The following is a 20,011-nucleotide window of genomic DNA, read 5'->3' on the forward strand; positions in this document are numbered from 1 at the left end:
TAATGGATCCAGTCTTTACTGATCCCTGCGCCACCGTGAAGGCAGCGGGTTATTACAGCAGAGCAGTTCAGCAAATACCAGTGGGACTCGTTGGCACAAGCTTTCTTTATCCACTTATGGCAATCAAGAAGCGGCTGCAGCTTCAGACTGATTTAGGATGACAAGTAACGTGGGCATGCCTGCCTCTGCCGGCCCGCAGTAATGCCATGGCTAACAAGAACATTGAAGTCATTATAGTTCATGCAAGGCTTATTCTCTTATCTTATCGCTCCCATATCCCTTAAGCGCCATTTCGGTTCGAATTGATGCAACAAATGAGCAGAGGTTTTTCTTGCCAGACTTTATACAACTGTTGACCTGTTTCAGGAATAGTAAATACTTATCAATGGTGGGCAGCAAATCCCTTTTTTCACAGTGCTCTGAGATGGACAGAGATGTTGTTTGAGGCAATTTTGTCACCCTTTGTCTTCATTTTGTGCATTCCACGCTATGAAAATTGAAGTCTGTTAAGGAAAATAAAAATAAGGTACATTCCTATTGCTTATCTCTTATTGGTGTTGTCTTGGCACTTGTTGGACTTCACACACACACATCGGATTTTTAATCCTACACTTCAAAAAATATTGCCAGTTTAAAAGAAAAAAAGCTTATGCAAATATTGGTCTTTTTTGCATAAGTATATTAAACTGAAATTATTTGTGTTTATCCATTTTCAAGTAAGGGAATGATTACTTCTAATTTATTTCTTCTAAATAAACATTCATAAAATGCAAAAAAAAATGAAATGATATAAAAAACAAAATGATATAAACTTCCCAGATCATAATAAATTGAACATCATAAACTCAGTTTAGAACTCAAAAGCACATATTTTGGAAAATGCTAATAGCTGGCTCCCGTTGACTTCCATAGGTTTTAATTTGTACTATGGAAGTCAATAGGTGTCATCAACCAGCATTTTTCCAAAAAAAAAAAAAAATTGTTTGACAGAATTTAAAATCACAAGATAAATGATGAGGTCATTTTCAATTTGTTATCCCTTTAAGTCCAATTCAAACTGTTCTTTTTTCCTTTAATTTTACTTTGTAGTAGAATTTTGGCTAGATTCTATGGCTAGATTTTAATTAATTACACTTTCACTCAGAATTTACTCCTGATTTAGACTTTTTGGAAGAAAAAAGCATTTTAGTTTACCCTTTAAGGTGTTTACCCTTTAAAAAGTAGTTTACCCTTTAAGGTGTGAATCTTTAAAACACATTCTCAATGTACAACTTTTAAGAAACTCTTTTTATGCTTTAAAGGTGTTATTTCAGTTTTTAGAGCATCCCAAATTCAATGCATATGCAAAACTTAAGGAAGGCCTTTGCTTAGGGTACACAGACACCCCAGTACACACCATCATCCAAGTCCTGTGGACTAAAAACAGTCCAACAAAAATGTAATCAACTAACTTCACCACCTTATAGTATAGCCTAAGAAAAAGTGCATACTTTTGGGTATGTAACAGAAAAGTACAACACTTTGGGACAAATACTACATCATTACTGTGTCTTAAACAAACCCTCTCATGATTATTTACAGTAACTTCCCTGTTTATAGACTTGATACTATTAGCATTATCCACATTTCTTTTTATATAACATTTATTTTGGAAATAAAGTAACAAATTAATCTACCATTCTCATGGGTCTTTCATGCAAACAGATCTTTGCTTTATGATTCTTTTAAAAGTTTGTCCAAACGTATCTTCGTAGGAAAATTACACGTGAACTGTAATGCAGATAACATTTGATTAAATGTTTATTATCTGAGTAGATATTAAGTTCAAATTATTCAAACCTCTTTACTTGATCATCTCTACTTGACCGTCAGTCTTTTAAATTAGCAATGTTTGTCTTTGTTTAACCTTTTTAACCTGTGTTTTGGTTGTTATTGTATTCACTTTCAATGAGCAATGTGTTATGGGTAATGTTGTCTCATGAATACTAATAATATTTGTAAATAATAATTAAGATGGGCATATGAATATAATTTCAGTAATAAGAAATTTGACACCATACGTTGGGTTGTACACCAGTCCCACCAACATTTAGCCCAAGCAAATCGAATTTTAATGAATGGACTAAAGAAAAACAAATGCCAGACTATTTTAAGGTTTCACAAATGTTATAAACTCCAGACCAGATGTCAAAGAATTTCCTTTCCACAAGTAGAATTGAACGTTGTTGTTTCTGAATGCATTTGGTCATACTTTCATTATGCTGGCTACTAATCGGCCACCAAAGTCAGGCTGTTAATAGCTAGTGTTATTGCTCATTAGCTACGAAAGCTGAGACTTCAATATTGGCAATGCGGAGAGCATGTGTGGCCGAAGTATTTGACAAAACAGCTCTAAACTAAATACACTCATGTCCAAAAAGGGTTTGATTGCTTGTTATCTAATTGTGGTTCATAGATTTTTCTTTCAAATTAGCCAGTGGCAACCAGTGATGTTGATATTAAACAGTGACAACACAGACAATACTTGAGGACCTAAGGCTTAAAGAGAAAGTTCACCCAAACATTTAAATTCTGTCATCATTCACTCAACCTTGACAAATAAGCTATTAAAAAGCTTTTCTTTTGTTTGTTTTACAAAAGAAGATATTTTGAAGAATGTTTCCATTGACAGAAATTGTAGGAAAAACAAATGCTATGGTAGTCAATGTTCCAGCTTACTTATATTTTCTTTTGTGTAAAATTAAAAAAAATCTAAAATAGTTTGAAAAACCTATTTTATGACCATTTTTATTATGTGTATCATTCCACAATTTTTATTATGTATAATATTTGCCTTTATTAAAACACATTCTTGACTGTATGAACTAAGCATAATTTACTTTTTTACTAAATCTGTCAAACCTGTTCAATCAAAATTAATTGATATTCATTGATTGCTTTTTTTCTTTCTTTCTTTCTTTCTTTCTTTCTTTCTTTCTTTCTTTCTTTCTTTCTTTCTTTCTTTCTTTCTTTCTTTCCTTGGAAGTTTAAAGAAAATATGTTTGTGTGTGTGCATGTGCATATAAACATTGTATACAACCAGTATATAATCAAAATGAAAAATAAATAAATGAATTACATTAATAAAATGCAGCTAGAGTATATAACTCAAACTATTAATCCTTAAGAAGTTCATGCAACTGCTAACAGTGGCTGATTTTAAGTCTATGCATGTGCAATACAAGGGAAACACATCAATTAAATACAAAGTGTACATTCATCTTCATTATGGAATCTTTATCATTATTAAGTATCTTATAGCATTCAACCATTAATTTCCCTTATATTTAATGTATTTCTTACCTTTTTTGTGGTGTTTGCCTCTGACAAAGAAGGGATACAGTCAGATGAGCAAGTAGTGGTCATTGGTGTAAAGAAAATGTATTCAAATTCTGAATTTCAAAGTCTTCATTTAGCTTAGAATGTTTGCTTCCTTTTAAAATCAATTAAAAGTTGTCATTCTTCGGGTGTTTGTATAGTAAGTCTGTTATTAGCATTGTTTGGTATAATAGAGGATTCACGAATATGCTGAACTCTGTACTTCTGGCGTTTTGAACAGCGAATTGACTTTCTTAAACACTTCAAAACAAATGGTAAATGGAAACCTTTGATGCTCTCCAGAGCGAAAACACAAATGCACACTTGAGTTTGTCAGTTCTGTTTCACCAGTATCCTATTTTTAAAGCTTCAGCTGAGGGTGCTCATGTTTTTTTTTTTTTTTTGAAGGATGTTTCGCACACTTGTATTGCACAAACAGCTCTTAATCTGTCTGACTTAGTATTTTTTGCAGTTTTGATTCTACTAATATTAGTGATTGGTAAATTTGCTACTTTGAGCAACTTTAAAGTGTTTTGAAAGTGACTTCTGCAATAGTGTCTTTTTGTCTCAAAAAAATTGTTAACGTGTCACCGTAGATCTACAGTGCGTTTGGATTATACCCATGCAGTCAACTTAATCAGTGTTCTCATTGTTAGGGTAAAAATGATGTGTAACAGTTTTGTAGCTTTTCATGTGCTACATGACGCTTACACACATAGAGTATTCAGTAGATTTACACTCACCGGCCACTTTTTTAGGTGCATCTTACTAATACCGGGTTGGACCCATTTTTGCCTTCAGAACTGCCTTAATCTTTTGTGGCATAGATTGCACAAGGTACTGGAAATAATCTTCAGAGATTTTGCTCCATAATGACATGAAAGCATCACACAGTTGCTGCAGATTTGTCTGGTGCACATCCATGATGCGAATCGCTCGTTCCACCAAATCCCAAAGGTACTCGATTGGATTGAGATATGTTTTCAGATTTGAGTACAGTGAACTCATTGTCATGTTCAAGAAACTAGTCTGAGATGGTTTGTGCTTTATGACATGGCACGTTATCCCTCTGGATGTAGCCATCAGAAGTGTGACACTTTATGACACTGTGGTCATAAAGGGATGGACATGGTCAGCAACAATACTCAGGTAGCCTGTGGTGTTGACATGATGCACAATTGGTATTACTGGGCCCAAAGTGTGCCAAGAAAATATCCCCCACACCATTACACCACCACCACTAGCCTAAACCGTTGAAACAAGGCAGGATGGATCCATGCTTTCATGTTGTTGACGCCAAATTCTAACCCTACCATCTGAATGTCGCAGCAGATATTGAGACTCATCAGATTAGGCAACGATTTTTTTAATCTTCTATTGTCTAATTTTTGTGAGTCAGTGTGAATTGTAGCCTCAGTTTCCTGTTCTTAGCTGACAGGAGTGACAACCAGTGTGGTCTTCTGCTGCTGTAGCCCATCCGCCTCAAGGTTCGACATGTGTGCTTAGAGATGCTCTTCTGCATACTTCGAGTGTAACGAGTGGTTATTTGAGTTACTGTTGCCTTTCTATCAGCTCGAACCAGTCTGGCCATTCTCCTCTGACCTCTGGCATCAACAAGGCATTTGCGCCCACAGAACTGAGGCTCACTGAATATTTTCTCTTTTTTATACCTTTTCTCTGTAAACCCTAGAGATGGTTGTGTGTGAAAATCCCAACAGATCAGCAGTTTCTGAAATACTCAGACCAACCAGTCTGGCACCAACAATCATGCCCCATTCAGTCACTTAAATCACCTTTCTTCCCCATTCTGATGCTCAGTTTGACCATGTGTGCATGCCTTAATGCATCGAGTTGCTGCCGTGTGATTGGCTGATTACAAATTTGCCTTAACTAGCAGTTGGACAGGTGTACCTAATAAAGTGGCCGGTAGTCTACAAATTTTGAATTAAAACAAAAAAGATTTTACTTTTGCTTGAGGTAGTTTCGGACTAATCGAAATGTAATGGAAAGTGGAATTGCATTTGCCAAATAAACTCTGATGCAGCGAACATTACATCCACATGATTAGTCTTGATTAGTCTCATTATGCTCGACTTGTTTACTGTTGGTTACTGGGTTATCAATACTACAGTAGGCGACTCTAAAATCTCGATGAAAACCCGCCTAATTCAATTCAGGATATTTTTTTCTCTTTTTTTGTTTCTTAAACTTTGAAAATGTTTACTTTATGATAGAATGAAACCCCATGTTATACTCCATCTTAAATGCACCTGAAAGTGCATATTCTGCAGTGTGGCTCATGTATCGCAAAGTTGAAGTGATATACTGTATTATGCAGTTCTAACTTGTAAGGTAATTCCTTCTTAAAAGCTCATTGACCCAGTGTTTTTGTATATAAATTTTTTTTTGGAAAGGCAAAGCTTACACAGTCTTGCATTGTCAGTCTGATATGGCATTCAGAACTCTTATTTTAGAAGCAATAATCAGATTTTTTTAATCGCCTAAAGAGAGCCAAATCAATGGTTAGTGGATTATTCAGTTGACAGGGTCATGTACACAAATCAGGCTTCACAAGGGTCACAAAATGTCTGGAATATCAGAGAAATTTAAAATGGCGATTTCAGGGGCTTGAAAAGTCCAAGAAAAATCACAGAAAGGTCTTTGAAATCTCAAGTGAAAATAAGTTTTTCTACAGTGTCTGTAACATTTTTCATTAACCAGATCTCTCTTGTCATTGTCTCCATTTTATATAAAATCATAGTCTATTCATTTTTTTGAGAGAAATTCATGGGTCAAAAGTTAGAAAAGCTCTACATGGACAGACTGTAGATTGTTTATTTATTCATTTATTTTGTACAAAAAGAGAAGCAACTCATTCTGTAGCTGTGAATCATACAGTATACAGACACTTTGCTATTTCTGTCTTTACTGAAAATGTGTCTGTGAAGCGCAGCGTTTCAGATCAAACGCTCCTCTTTGCTTGTTTGCTCAATGCTTGTTGTGAATTATTGAAAAACAGAACTCACGAATTGAATGTCTGAATGATTTGGCATGTGAGACACATGTCTCTTTTCGTTCTCTGTGTTCTCTCTTTCTGCCGGCTGCAAGGCACTGATATTAATTCCACTGATCTGTGGTCTCAGGGGCTTGTGGGAATAATTAGGCAGTAGGATTACGGCTCATTTGGGGGATTATATTCCTGCATTAATCTCTCACAGTGGCCCAGGTTTATCTCTGCATGGCTGGTCGGCTCCCTCCTGTTCTCTGTCACATTTGCTCCTGCTTGTTGTAGCCTTTTTCTTAAACTTTCTTGTTTTTTGTTTTTTTTATGGGACAATTACATATCTGAGATGAATATAACTCTATTGTTTTCCCATCCAGTCTCAGAGCTCCCTTAAAGGATTCCCTTTTTTTTTTCACCCACATGACAGTTAACCATCAATCTATAAGACTGTTCACAGTGCTTCCAATTCCAAGTCCAATCTTCAAGACTGACTTGTAAAAAGTAGCCAAATCAGATCAGTTTGTTCAGATGGTGTGTTGAACATCCATTATATTTGATGTCTATAGGACATCAGATTACAAAAACGTCAGAAGTTTTTAAACCACACATTGATTTGGTGCAGATTTAGGCTAGGTCACTGGTGACTGCATCTTTATTTTATGTTCCATCTTAATTCAGCTTAATAGATATGTTCAATCGGTTAGATGTGAATAATTATGTGTACTAGTCAAGTTAGTGGGAACAAACACTTGACTCTCTGCATTTATGGATAAGGATTTAAGTAATTTTAAAGTAGCGCTGCACAATATATTGTTTTAGAATTAACATTGCAAAGTGCACATCACCAATATTCACATCCTCTGAAATGCAATATTGAGTTTGAATTATAGTTGATCAGAAGCCACAGAATACATGTGATTTGTCACTGCTAAGTTTAACCATAACCAGAGTAAATGTTTATCATTTGTTTTTAAGACCAAGAGCATTTTTAAGAGCATTTCAAGAGAGTTAAATGATGATGTTTGGAAGCATAACAAAGTGATTTTTACTAGGACATGTTTTTTTTTTTTTTTTTTTTTTTTTTTTTTTAAACCATCTCCCCATGCCGCCCTCAGCAAAATGCCGCCCTGGGCGATCACCTACAGTATATTGCCCATGTCTAAATCTGCGACTGCTTGTGAAACTGTATTCATATTTAAATATTCATCGCAGAAATATAAAATATCAGATTGTTTCAATATTGTGCAGCCCTATTTTAAAACATAAGCTACATAATGTTGAAAACCTGCATTAAATTCTTTAAACAGCCCAGAGTTGTTTAACTATAGTCATACATCTTGTATGAATTAATATAAAGCATTTTTTTATGTTTAGGAAAACTAGGTTCATGCTCTCAGTTATCTTCTGTTAAGCTTCAGATGTGTTTTGACTATAGAAATGCATTATTCAGAAGAATAAAGTGATGTGACTGCCATTTTATGTGCACTGTGTACCGGTCTGATAATCTGATTTGTTTTCAATGAATTTCATTATAGATTTTATTGATTAGTTGTTGCAGCCCTTGTTTAGATCGGTTTGTAATCTTTACAAACCATACTACAAAGAGCTTTGAGTCTGATACACCAAAATCATTGATTTTTGCTGCCTGCCTGTACACAACCTAAACAGAAATCTGTGTGATGAAACAAAACCAGACAACAATGTTGAAAACACTGCTGAGTTTTGCTGGTTTAGAGAGAGACTTTACCCAAAAATAACATTTGCTTCTAATTTACTCATTTTCAGACCGTACAAGAGATTAGTGACCTTATTTTCCTGTAGAAAATTGATAAAACATAAATAATTTTTATGAATTTCTATCTGAAAATATGTATACCTGTTGTTTCATAACTTTCAAAGTGCTGGTAGCGTTGAATTTCAAGTAAAAAATAAAATTAAAAGTAGCTCGTGTTGATACATTGAGACAGCGCAAGAACATTATTGTGTTTAATCAAAAGCCTCAGCAAATGGTCATGAGTGCTTTTAGAACATTTAAAATGTGATATTAACAGGATTATTGACTTTTTCACAGATAAACATTGTTTTATCCCTCGTTATGTATCCGAAGCTTATTTCAAAAAGTGTCATGAACACTATGGTGGCTTAAATTTAATATTGTTCTAACTAAAGTTCCAGGTCTTGCACATACTGATAGTTTTGCTTCATTAGACTTAATAGAATATTAATTTAGTTTTGCCTGAATGTGTTGTTTGTGTGTGTGTGTGTGTGTGCGTGTGTGCGTGTGTGCGTGTGTGCGTGTGTGTGTGTGTGTGCGTGCGTGCGTGCGTGCGTGTGTCTTTGAGTGAAGGCTGACAGGAATTTTTTTTTTAAAACCGCAAAGAAGATGGCTTCAACTTTTTTTTTTTGTGTGTTCTGCCAAGAGAAAAGTGTTCTACATCGTAAATGCCTTAAAGGCAAGTATACATGGTTTGAAGAATATGAGTAAGTATATGTGAAAATTGTTTTGGCTCAGTGATGCGTAAATGTAGCAACACATGTGAAGTACAACACGTATGAAAAGATGATGTCGTCCTTCGAGGACTTTGAGGACAACACATACACTTAATACGCAAATACACTACATTAAACATGTACCCATAGACATCACCTGTATGCTATAAAATCGCAGGTATGTCTGTATCTAATAACTTATATTTGATATGCAATAATGTGCACCTTTTGTAAAGCTGCTTTTAAACAGAAATTATTGTAAAGCGCTATTCACCTTCTCCGCGTACGAGTGGGCGAATCATTTTGGCTCGAAACTTCCGGTCTCATTCACTTCCATTCATTTTTAACCGTTAAAAACAGCTCGTTTTGCTGCTTGGTGTTGCAAACTGATATTTTCTTATTATATTATCTTACTTTGTCTGTATTGTAATGCAAACACTTGTTTGTAGAGTAAGTAGTTTGACCGTTTTTTGCCATTTATTATTCCTAGTCATTTCTCCCATAGACAACTGTATCGGAAGTTCTAAAACAATCACAAAAAACGCGCGCACTTCCGCATTGAAGAATAAGGTCAATACAAAAAAAAAATTTATATACAGCATGATTTTGGTCTGGTCCTGACAAAAAAATTACGGAAGAATTTCTTTGATTACTTCTCTCTCATAACAATTGTGAACCATGAATGTTTGCCACACAACACATACAGGTTTTTCAGCAACTGGAAACCAGCACTCATGGTCACCACATGTGTTAATTATAAAGCCTTGTCCAGTGTAAACCATCATGTCATGCATGACACATCATACAGTGCCTGATGTTCATCAACTTTGTCTTCCTTATTGATCAACTTAGGATAAATTGACAGATTGACCTGTTTAACCATACTGTACTTTACAAATTCACATACACTTCACAATATGAGGCACTTTGATGAGAAGTTGTCTCACATGGTACAAACAATAACCATACGACTGCCAATGATTCACAATCGGTTTCTCCTGATCAGGGAAAACATCACTTACAAGCTCGTACAAAAATAGAAATCACACCAGGTTTGGCTGCATTTAAAGATGAATAAATCACAAGTAAACTTCCATTTTTGAGTGAACTTTATTTCAAATGCAGAAATCTTTGCCATTTTTTACTTAAAAAATGCTAGAGTAAAAATCTGTAACCTGGTTAGTAAGTAAAATAACCGTAAATAAATTTTCATGCAATTACCTGCTTGACACTTCACTTTTCATGCTCTTTGTTGACATTACTGTAGTTAAGTTATTCCCATCAGTTATGTGCATTACAGTTTTATTATACATCTAAAGATGATAAAAATGTTTATTTTATTGTTTGTCTGTTTACCATAATGTTGTTTCACAGTCTGTGCAACAAAACATATGATGTGTAGATGTTAGTACTTCAAGACTGGTGTTTTAACACTATATTTTAATGAAATACAGTGGTTTACGTAATTTTTAAAAATTATTTTACGTTTTAACATAGTTTTAAAGTTAAAATTCTGCCATCCACAGCTGCCTTTTTTACCGTAACAATTTTTTTACCTTTTTTTTTTTTTTTTTTTTTTTTTTTTTTTTTGTCGTCACAGCGTAAACCATCCCATCTTGTAGTTTGACCAGCTGACAAGTGGCTCAAACGCCTCTAAAGCCACCCATGCAGACAAGCTGTAAGAAAGACACTGAGCATTGATATCAGTGTGTGCTGGTGTTTCATCTCAGATCAGTATTCAGCATGACTACACCTCAGCATCTGATTCAGCACTGCTGCTCTCCTGAAGGTTGATTGAAAGATCTCTCTCTTTTCTCAGCTCGGCACATCCATCTTTACCCCTCTGCTCTGTCTCTTTGGATATTCCTTATATTCCTGACGGTAGTTTAAAGCACACATCAGTAAATATGCACTTTGATGTGCTGCAGTGGGACCGCGTGTGTGACAGTTGCTCTGCTCCCCGGAGCGTTTGCGTTCTCTCTCTCTCTCCCACTCTCCTTTTCGCTCTCCTCTTTATAAGATTTTCTGTTGTGTGTTGGGCTGCATAGTCGAACATGGATGGACAGATACACAACACACACACTTGATTAAATGACTTGTGGCTCCTGTGGAGAGGGATGGCAGTCAGGCGGTGGAGATTTCTAATTGAGTCGAGTGCTGTTGAAGAAGCTTGTTTTGCTCTTATCTTTCTCCATCTATCATCTTGCTCTTTCACACACAGAGGCACATGTACTGATTTAAATTACCACCATCATTATTATTAAAGGGAACCTTTTTTGACATTTTTTTACAAGATGTAAAATAAGTCTCTGATATCCAGAGAGTGTGTATGTGAAGTGTTGGTTCAAAATACATATCACACAAATTATTGTTTATAACTCTTGAAACTACCCCTTTCACGCGTTTTGATCCAAATTGTGCCGTTTTGGTCACTGTCACTTCAAATTTAAATGAGATTGTTCCTCCCAGAGCTACAAACATGCTAAAGTCTAGATAGGATACACGACTGGTCCAAAATTTTATGACACTGTTTACAATAATTCATCTTTTTAAATTATTGTTTAGGGTAGGAGTAGACATAAAAAATACAATTTGCTAGATAATTTAATAGATAAAATAAATAATACTCTGTACAACTACTGTTTTTACATCACTGTGACGATTGGGTTTAGGGTTGGGTTGGGGGTAGACGTTAATAAAATACAACTAATGGAAATTTTAATAAATAATATAAAGCATTTTCGTTAACTTCCGGCCACAACCATATCTGATCTAGCAAAAAAATCTATGTGTCGACATAGCAGCAGATGCAAAACAGGACTGACGTTATCTGTGGAAAAACTGAAAAAAAGTCTATGGAGGCTGGTGTTCATTTGTTTATCCTAAAACTCAACATTTATAATGCATCTAAGTCACTGACATGATCTTTGGCAGGTGAAACTCTAATAGCAGATGGCTGCTTCTCACTTAAGGCTGTCTATGCTAATGAGCAAGAGATCGTCACTAATGGGCGGGGCTTTCCCCCTCTGAATTGTACAAAGGGAGAATGTGGATCGAAGTGTTTCTGCAAAATGTTTTGATCAAGTGTGATTATAAAAAACATTATTTTTATACCTTTAGAAGATGGCCATATTGCCATACAACTGCTTAAACTTCTTAGAAAAGTGATTTTTGCGTAACAGGTCCTTTTAATTTTATTATTATTATTATGAATTCACCTTTTTACATTTGGTGGATTAATGGAAGAATCATCTTCAGATTTGTATTATTTTACAAAAAGGCTGTTTACATTTTGAATTGTTGGATGAATTATTTGATTTAATGACCTTAGTTATTTCAGTTCAGTCTGTTATTTGCTGGATCCACATTTACAATCTTTCCTTAAGCTTTCGCTATTTATTGTCAAACACCATTCTATACATCATAATACAACAATGAATATTTAAAAAAATACTGAAACTTTGTATTTTATTTCAACAGTCTTAAGGTCTTTGCACACTGAAGTCATAAATTTCGTATGCGTTTTTTTTCGTATTCAAATGAGAAAAATTTGTCACGTACACAAACCTTGCACACTGAGGCTGATGCGTATTAATTAATCCATTCTGGGAGAAAAAAAACGCAAAACATTTCGATATCAGTTCAAGCAGTGATGCGTTATTCTCCTCTCTCTTCTACAAAGTAGAAAAATAAAGGAATCTGCGACAAAGTGTTCATCCAATACTGCATAGAGATGGAGAGTTCAGCTCATTTTTAAAAATCTGTGCTGGATTATACGCAAATGCAAAGTTTATTTCAGGAATTCAGTTTAGTTTTGATACATTGTATATACCAAACAGCAGCAGGGCAAAGGTGCACTAGTCACTGAATCCAGCATGAGGTTCTCAGATGTCCACTACATTCTGTCTTATATTATGTGCTGTGTTTGTCATAAAGTTATCTGTGGCTCAAGTGACGGTATTTTGCCTTTTACCTTTTGCTTGTACAGTGGCTCTGAACTGTCAAACACCTCTCAAATTGCTTTTTCTGATGCAAAAAAACGGGAAAAAAAAGAACCCGATTCGAATTTTTATGACAGACAAAAGTTTCAAAGGCAGTGTGTCAATATGGTTGACAACATGAGGTTGAATTTATTTTTTAACATGCAAAAACTCACACTCACAATAAATGATGGAGGTTCGAGTCTCCCATTGGTTGACAGACGTTCAAAGATGTCTTTCAGAATAAAACAGCACTTTAAGCACAGCCCTTGAAATTTTAATACAGACACTTATCAGATGCTCCATACCTGCATATAATGTTTTCATTTTTTTTCTCCTCTATTGGATGATTTGTGCCCATTTATTTGTATCCCCCCCCCTCCCCCGGTCTGATATAAGCAAGGAGCGGCATCAATTATGCTTAACGAGTGTTTGATCTGTTCCCGCTCCGCTCTCTCTCCGTCTCTGACAGTTAAAAGGCTGTGCAGATATACAGTTCCCCCTTGTTTGACTTCTCTTAGATGGTCCTTTTATGTGTTTATGCGCTCGCAAGCTTGTTTCAATCTGGCCTTCTCTCTTTTGCATTCAGCCTGCATCTCTTTCAAGTTAGGCCGTTTCAAACGTCACCTTTATATTGATCTGGGTTTAAGTAGCACACAGAGCCGTGTGCGTGTGTGTGTGTGTGTGTGTGTGTGTGTGTGTGTGTGTGTGTGTGTGTGTGTGTGTGTGTGTGTGTGTGTGTGTGTGTGTGTGTGTGTGTGCGTGCGTGCGTGCGTGCGTATGCGTGTGCGTGTGTGTGTGAATGTAACACTGTTGGATAATCTTCTTCTTCTCTTCCCCAGCAACTCCTGCGAGAAATGCAGCAGATGGCCAGCCGACCGTTTGCCACCATCAACGTGGCATTGGAGACGGACGAGGAGCCGCCGGACCTGATTGGAGGAAACGTGAAGGTTAGCGTGACCTTTCGTGTGATGACATCAGAGCTGCTTTTGAGAGGGAGTGCAGTTGCTGCATATGTTAATGTTGGGAATGAACTGAAAGCTGAGTCACTGGCTCCGTTCCAAAGCCCAGTGAGCTGCATCACTGTACGCTGTTTACATAAGCAAACACTTTCCAAGACGGCAACCTGATAGAATGCCGTTTGGACCATTAAATAGACACTAAACTCTCTCAGAACTAGGGCTGCTCAAGTATGAATGGGAAAAAAAAACATAGACAGTATAATACACCTATAAATTTCAGAGATCATGAAATTTCACAATGCTTAACACCACAGCAGGATGGGTATCTAAAAAAGTAAATCTTAAAAAATTACTTAAAATAAAATAAAAACAAATTGTGCTTTAAGCGTAGTCTGTGCACTGTAACAATTGTTGTTGTCAGTCAAACACGTCATTTTGTCCTCGCTTGTGTTGTTTAATTAATTTTAAGCACACTATAAGAGCCACACTGATCTTATTTGTCACACATACACTTTTATTCTCAACTCTCAAGGGTTTATTTGAATAATCACTAAACGCTGTATTTTGACACATTTTTGCATGTATTTGACTATGTAGACGTGCACCTTTAAGCTAAAAGTTGACTTCACATGTTCATGTTCTGTTTTGTCTTATGCCTGTTTTGTCAGACTGCATGATTTTAGCCCCGATTTTGACTCACTGACAGGTTTTGAAAAATTGGCGACAAATACCTGAAATCACAGGCCATTTGGTGCTCATTCACGTGAGTAACGATCACACAGTGTGAACTTTCAAAGATGCGATCTGAGAGAATCACCGATGAGTCATCGACACCCGTGAGATATTTGGCATGCTAAATATCTGGACCTGTCTGCGATTCAAATCATGCCATGGGAAATATATTCTGATTGAAAATAACATTGGCGATTACCTACAGCCACTAGTATGGGTATCTGCTGGTTGGGGGAGAAGTTAAAAGGGCTTCTTTTCTTACTTTTTCTGAGCAATACCACAACTGGGTCGAAAAAGTAAAATAGTTGAAGAGAAATTGCTAATTCCCATCAAAGTCAGGTGAGCAAAATAAGTACATTTTCTACCCCACTAAAGGCTTCTTTCTTATTGTGTAGTTAATAACAAAAGATATACTGACCTCACATTGTTTCCATGTCATTTTTCCCGTGTGTTTGGTTGTGAGACGTAGTTTGCAGACCGAGACAAAGTTGTCAACGATTCTTCCTATTGTAAAGGCATGAGGTGTGAAACCCCCTGTCACCGATCCATTTTGCAGTGTAAACAAAGCAGCGATGAACCGCTGCCCCAGATAGTCATGCAGTGTGAAAACATGTGACTCTACTACTTTGAAAATCATGCAGTCTGAACTCGGCATAAGGCTGAACTTATGCACAAAACAAGACTTTTGCTCTTTTAAAAACATGCAATTATCTAATACACATAATTGAATTTCAATTCATTCTAAAGCCATACATGACACTGATGTGTTCAATTCTAGTTTGAAGTACACTACAATGGTGTTGGGTATATTTTTCTTTTTTTAAACAATACCATTTTCAGATATACATTTATAAATAGTGTCAGTGCACAAATAGTGACAGAACAAATACATAAAAAGTGCCACAAAAAGTTGCGTATTTAAAAAATACCTTTTTATTTAATTGGTATTATTTAGATTTTAAATGTAAAATATTATAAATGTAAAGTATAACTACAATAAACAACTAATTTACATAATTTCACAATAAAACCCAAACCACCGAACCTAGCTACAATAATTTCTGTAAATACTCTAAATAACTTACTAATAACAGCAAAGTAGATTTTTAGGGGTTGCTACAAATCAACTTCAAGAAATAAGACTGAGTTTACAATAATAATAATAATAATGATAATAATAATAATAATAATAATAATCTGATATATTGCTTGAAATTGCTCCAAATAAATTGAAGTATGCAATACATTTCAATTAAGTCAGCACAGTCCGTTTCAGGTGTCATTCTACATAGGTTATGTTGTATGTTTTTGATTTACTTAAAGGAAACTGAAATGTATTCACCAATTGGACTGCAATGTTCAGTAGAGGTGTCAAAATTAATTGTTTGTTTGGTGCATTGTGAATCAGACTAGGACGATTCGGTATCGGTTTTAACAAACCATAACTGGTTAACATGGTTTTGCTAAAGTATGTCAGAAAACCATACCATGTAGCATACTGTGAGGAAGGTATGACAAGTAATTAAAATGCTGTTTTAAAAACTATTTTAAAAGTCTACATTCACACATTTTGATTCTTTGTGAGTTCACTGACGCTGCAGGTACAGTAGAATTCAAGATCCCCCATGTCACTTCTAAGGGCACACTGTAAAAAGCTTCATCTCTCCCACTCACTGAGCAGAGGAACACTATTCTGAGCATGTTATTATTGCTTTTTGATGTTTGATGCCTTCAACAAGCCAGTTTTTTTTTTGAGTAAGCAAAATGAAAGATTGTGTTCATTTTTCTGGCTACTAGTATTTAATGACCCAAATTTATACATAGGAGATAAAATTGAATATTGAGGATGAAGTACATTGTGATGTCGAATTGATCCAAATCAATTATGTTAATCGTAGTGAAACTGAACCATGAGACTAGTGGTCAGATTATATGCCTGTTTCTGGTATTTGATGGTACACAGGCCTTTTATTGCATCACATCCCACAACAACCAAGCTTCTGCAGCTTTGATTCGGCAATGGCAGAACAGTGTGCTGAAAATGATGGAACTTTTTTGGTACTGTTTTTAAATATTAAGACCGAGGCCAGACTATTCAGCTTTCCGTGCAAACTATATTTCATGTATTCACTGAAAAGAGACATAGAGCAAAAGATTGATCTTGATATTCAAAAAATTGATACCTGGATTGCTGGAAAAAAATAGTGATTTAATTGGAAAATCAATGTTTTTACCAGGCACTATACATTTAAGATTTGTATTGATTTGGAAGTTGTAAATAAAATATATCCCCTTCAACTCCATCTACAATCTTGGATGAAAATTGTTATAGGTCTCCACAATAAATTCCTCCATGAAAGATAAATGCGATGATACCAGACACCAGAATACATTATTCCACAGTACAGATTTTCGGGAATGCGCCTCAGATGCTGTCTAAATAGGCAGCTCCATTCTCTGTTTTAGATTCTCTGTGGTGGTTCCCTGTCGACATTAAACCTCCACGCTTCCAGTATCTAGTTTTGATGAAGCTTTGTTTAATTCAGTTTACTTCAGCTCCAAGACCTCCCGACCCCTCAAACTAATAACAGCATTACACAGTATTACCACTGTATTTGATTTCAAGAATCGCTGTTTTGTAATTACTGTTTTTGTTGTGTTGTTGTCCTAATAATGTAATGACAGCCCTAGAGTGAAGATCCAATTTAGATTTGCTCCATTCCTTGGTTCTCCATCCTGCTCCATCAATGTCCTACGCTCGCCATCAAGGCTTAAAAGTAATTACAATCCAGCCGTCCTTGATCGCAATAGCTATAAATGCAGTTATTTCTCTCAAATTTTATATGAGAGCCCAGAGGGTGTCAAAGTAAAGTAAAGTAAACACGACTAAACAAAGTGTGCTGTTCACAGAAGATTGGACATCAGAGCATTCAATCCTGCGGCGTATGGCCTCGGACACGCTCCTATACCTTTGCTCTCTCCCTCTCGTTTTCCTTTTTTTTAATTATAAGAGTTAATTAAACACAACCTGTCTTCTGCTTTTCTCAGTCTGCTTGCCTCAGATAATCGCCTGAGCCGAAACGTAATGGACGCGTATACATATACGTCGAGCAATACACCCCTCCATACTCACGCCATGGCTCTCAAAGGCTGTAATTGAATTTTATTTGGAGTTTCTTCTCTTCTCTTCTTTTTTTTTTTTTTTTTGTCCGTGCGCTGGAGGGAGTAGGTGTGTATGGCGTGGAAGATAAATACAGCTTGCTTGGAATTGACAGTGGGAAAGTGCGAGGAGGAGCATGCGATATAGAGGAGTTGAGGGGGTGAACTGGCCTCGGTAGGATAAGAAGTGGTTTAAAGAGAAGAATATATGGAGAGAAGGAGGAATGAATATGCAAGTGTGCTCTACAGAGGAGAGAACGAGAGCCGCAGTAAGCACACAAACACTAAGTCATTGAACAGTCTTTTTGATGCATATGCACTAATACCAATTATACACACGCACACAGCACACACTGGGGAAACTCAGCAGTTAAGCTGGAAAGAACAAGTGTGTGTGTTTGTGTGTGCGCGTGTGTGTGTGTGTGTGTGTTTGTGTTTAAAGGAGTGTTTATGTAAGTCTTAAGACTAAGGGCAGAGTGTGTGAAATGGGTCAAAGCTGGAATATGATTTTTGCGTGTGTTCCAGAACAGAAGGTCAGCTCTGCTTTTCACATGCATTAACATAAAATATAGAATGCTTGGAAAACACACAACTGTTTCTGGTATTTAACTATTTGATGCAAGGCCTTCCTGTTATTTGAACTGCAGGACTTTGAAATACAGAGTAGTTTTCTATGTTTTGGAATATGTCAAAATGGCAATTTGAGAGCATGTATAATTGCTTGTTTTTCCTTCAAAATTCCCTTTTGTTCCTTGACGCGCCAAACCAACAACAAAGATCAAGTGATGACGATTTTCTGTCTATGCATTATGTGTGTTTGGCCTAAAAGTTGTGCTTGAACACACCACAAAGACTGCAACGGTATTACTTAACAATACGGAGCACATAGTTAATGTTAGTTCATCTATTTACTAACATGAACAACAATGAACAATGCATATATTAAATTAATTACTCACGTTTGTTTACATTAGTTAAAGAAAATACAGTTGTTCATTGTTAGCTCATGTTAACTCATGGTGCATTAAGATAGGGATAAAGTACATCCAGGAGGTTGTTATCACAGAATAAACCACCGACAGGCTAATCGACTGTTTAATAAAGCTGCGGTCACACAAGACCTTTTTCCCCATAGACTTCAATTCATATGCACGCAAATGCGTCAGACCGTAAATGCAAGCTCGTGCGTCAAGTTTCGCAGTTGGCTGCATTGCAAAGTTCAAGCTTGGTGAGCTCTGACCTGCAAAATCACATCACGTGACTGTAAGACCAATTGAAGATCAAAACATGACCTCTTGGACAGAGATTTTGAAATATGGACCAATCGCTTTAAGTGTCTAATTATCTTGTTTAGTCCCGACTCTTTTCGCAGTGCTGTACTACAGAATTTCGCATCCTCAAACTCTAGTGTGACCGCAGCATAAGACTAAAGGGCTTTATTCGGCAAAAACACCCACCTGGATGTACTTTATCCCTCTTATTACACAAACCATTCTTTTAAACCAGGGGTGTCCAAACTCTGTCCTGGAGGGGCGATGTCTTGCATAGTTTAGCTCCAACTTGCTTCAACAAACCTGCCTTGAAGTTTTTGTATACCTAGAAAGAGCTTGATAAGCTGGTTCAGGTGTGTTTAATTGGGGTTGGAACTAAAATATGCAGGATTGCGGCCGGAGTTTGAGCACCCCTGTTCTAAACCATAATAGGTTATTAATTCTTTAATTAAACTCATAGCTGACAGAAACGAAAACAGCTGATCTCTTTAATCAGTCTCAGTCTCTTTAATGTCTTGGTTGTATTTAATGTAACTCTTTGCTAAACTGAATAGCCAATCAGAGTTTTCTTTTTCACCGTAGATGCAGATAGATTTACATTTCAAACATTTTTTTTAAAGAAAATAAATACTTTTTTCAGTAAAAGAGTAATTATTCAGTTAAACACGCATGCACCCACACACACTCACACAATGAATTGTTTTAATTTATAAAAAATTGCTTTTGTTTCTTTGAACTAATGAAAAAAACAAATGCTAGAGTACTAAATCACATTAAGTGTTTCTTTTATCCTCATTTGCAAATCACTTTGGATTAAAGCTTCTTGCTAAATTATTAAATGTGAATGAATTATTCTACTAATCTAAAGACCTACCAAAGATACACCTCCTGGGTCTTTTAGTTTTATATTTATTTAAACATGACATGTCTAATCAAGCACACAGAAAATTATGCTAGAGAGACAAAGAACATCCCTAATCAGAAATGGCAATACAATGATTTGCCATGTTGAAAACTGTAGTATCAAATGGAGAATTTAGTACTTTGGACGTCTGA

The 20,011-nt window shown here is 36.0% G+C and overlaps 1 protein-coding gene across 1 annotated transcript in view; it reads left to right on the forward strand.

The window, feature by feature from the left end:
* Positions 1–20,011, forward strand: part of atrn (attractin) — a 132,033-nt gene that overhangs the window by 107,764 nt on the left and 4,258 nt on the right. The window contains exon 24 of the mRNA XM_056471480.1: positions 13,674–13,781. Within this exon, the coding sequence (XP_056327455.1) occupies positions 13,674–13,781 (108 nt within the window). The remainder of the gene's footprint in view (positions 1–13,673; positions 13,782–20,011) is intronic.

Source organism: Danio aesculapii, chromosome 13 (genome assembly GCF_903798145.1).
Source record: "Danio aesculapii chromosome 13, fDanAes4.1, whole genome shotgun sequence".
In the NCBI taxonomy this organism is placed as follows: domain Eukaryota; kingdom Metazoa; phylum Chordata; class Actinopteri; order Cypriniformes; family Danionidae; genus Danio; species Danio aesculapii.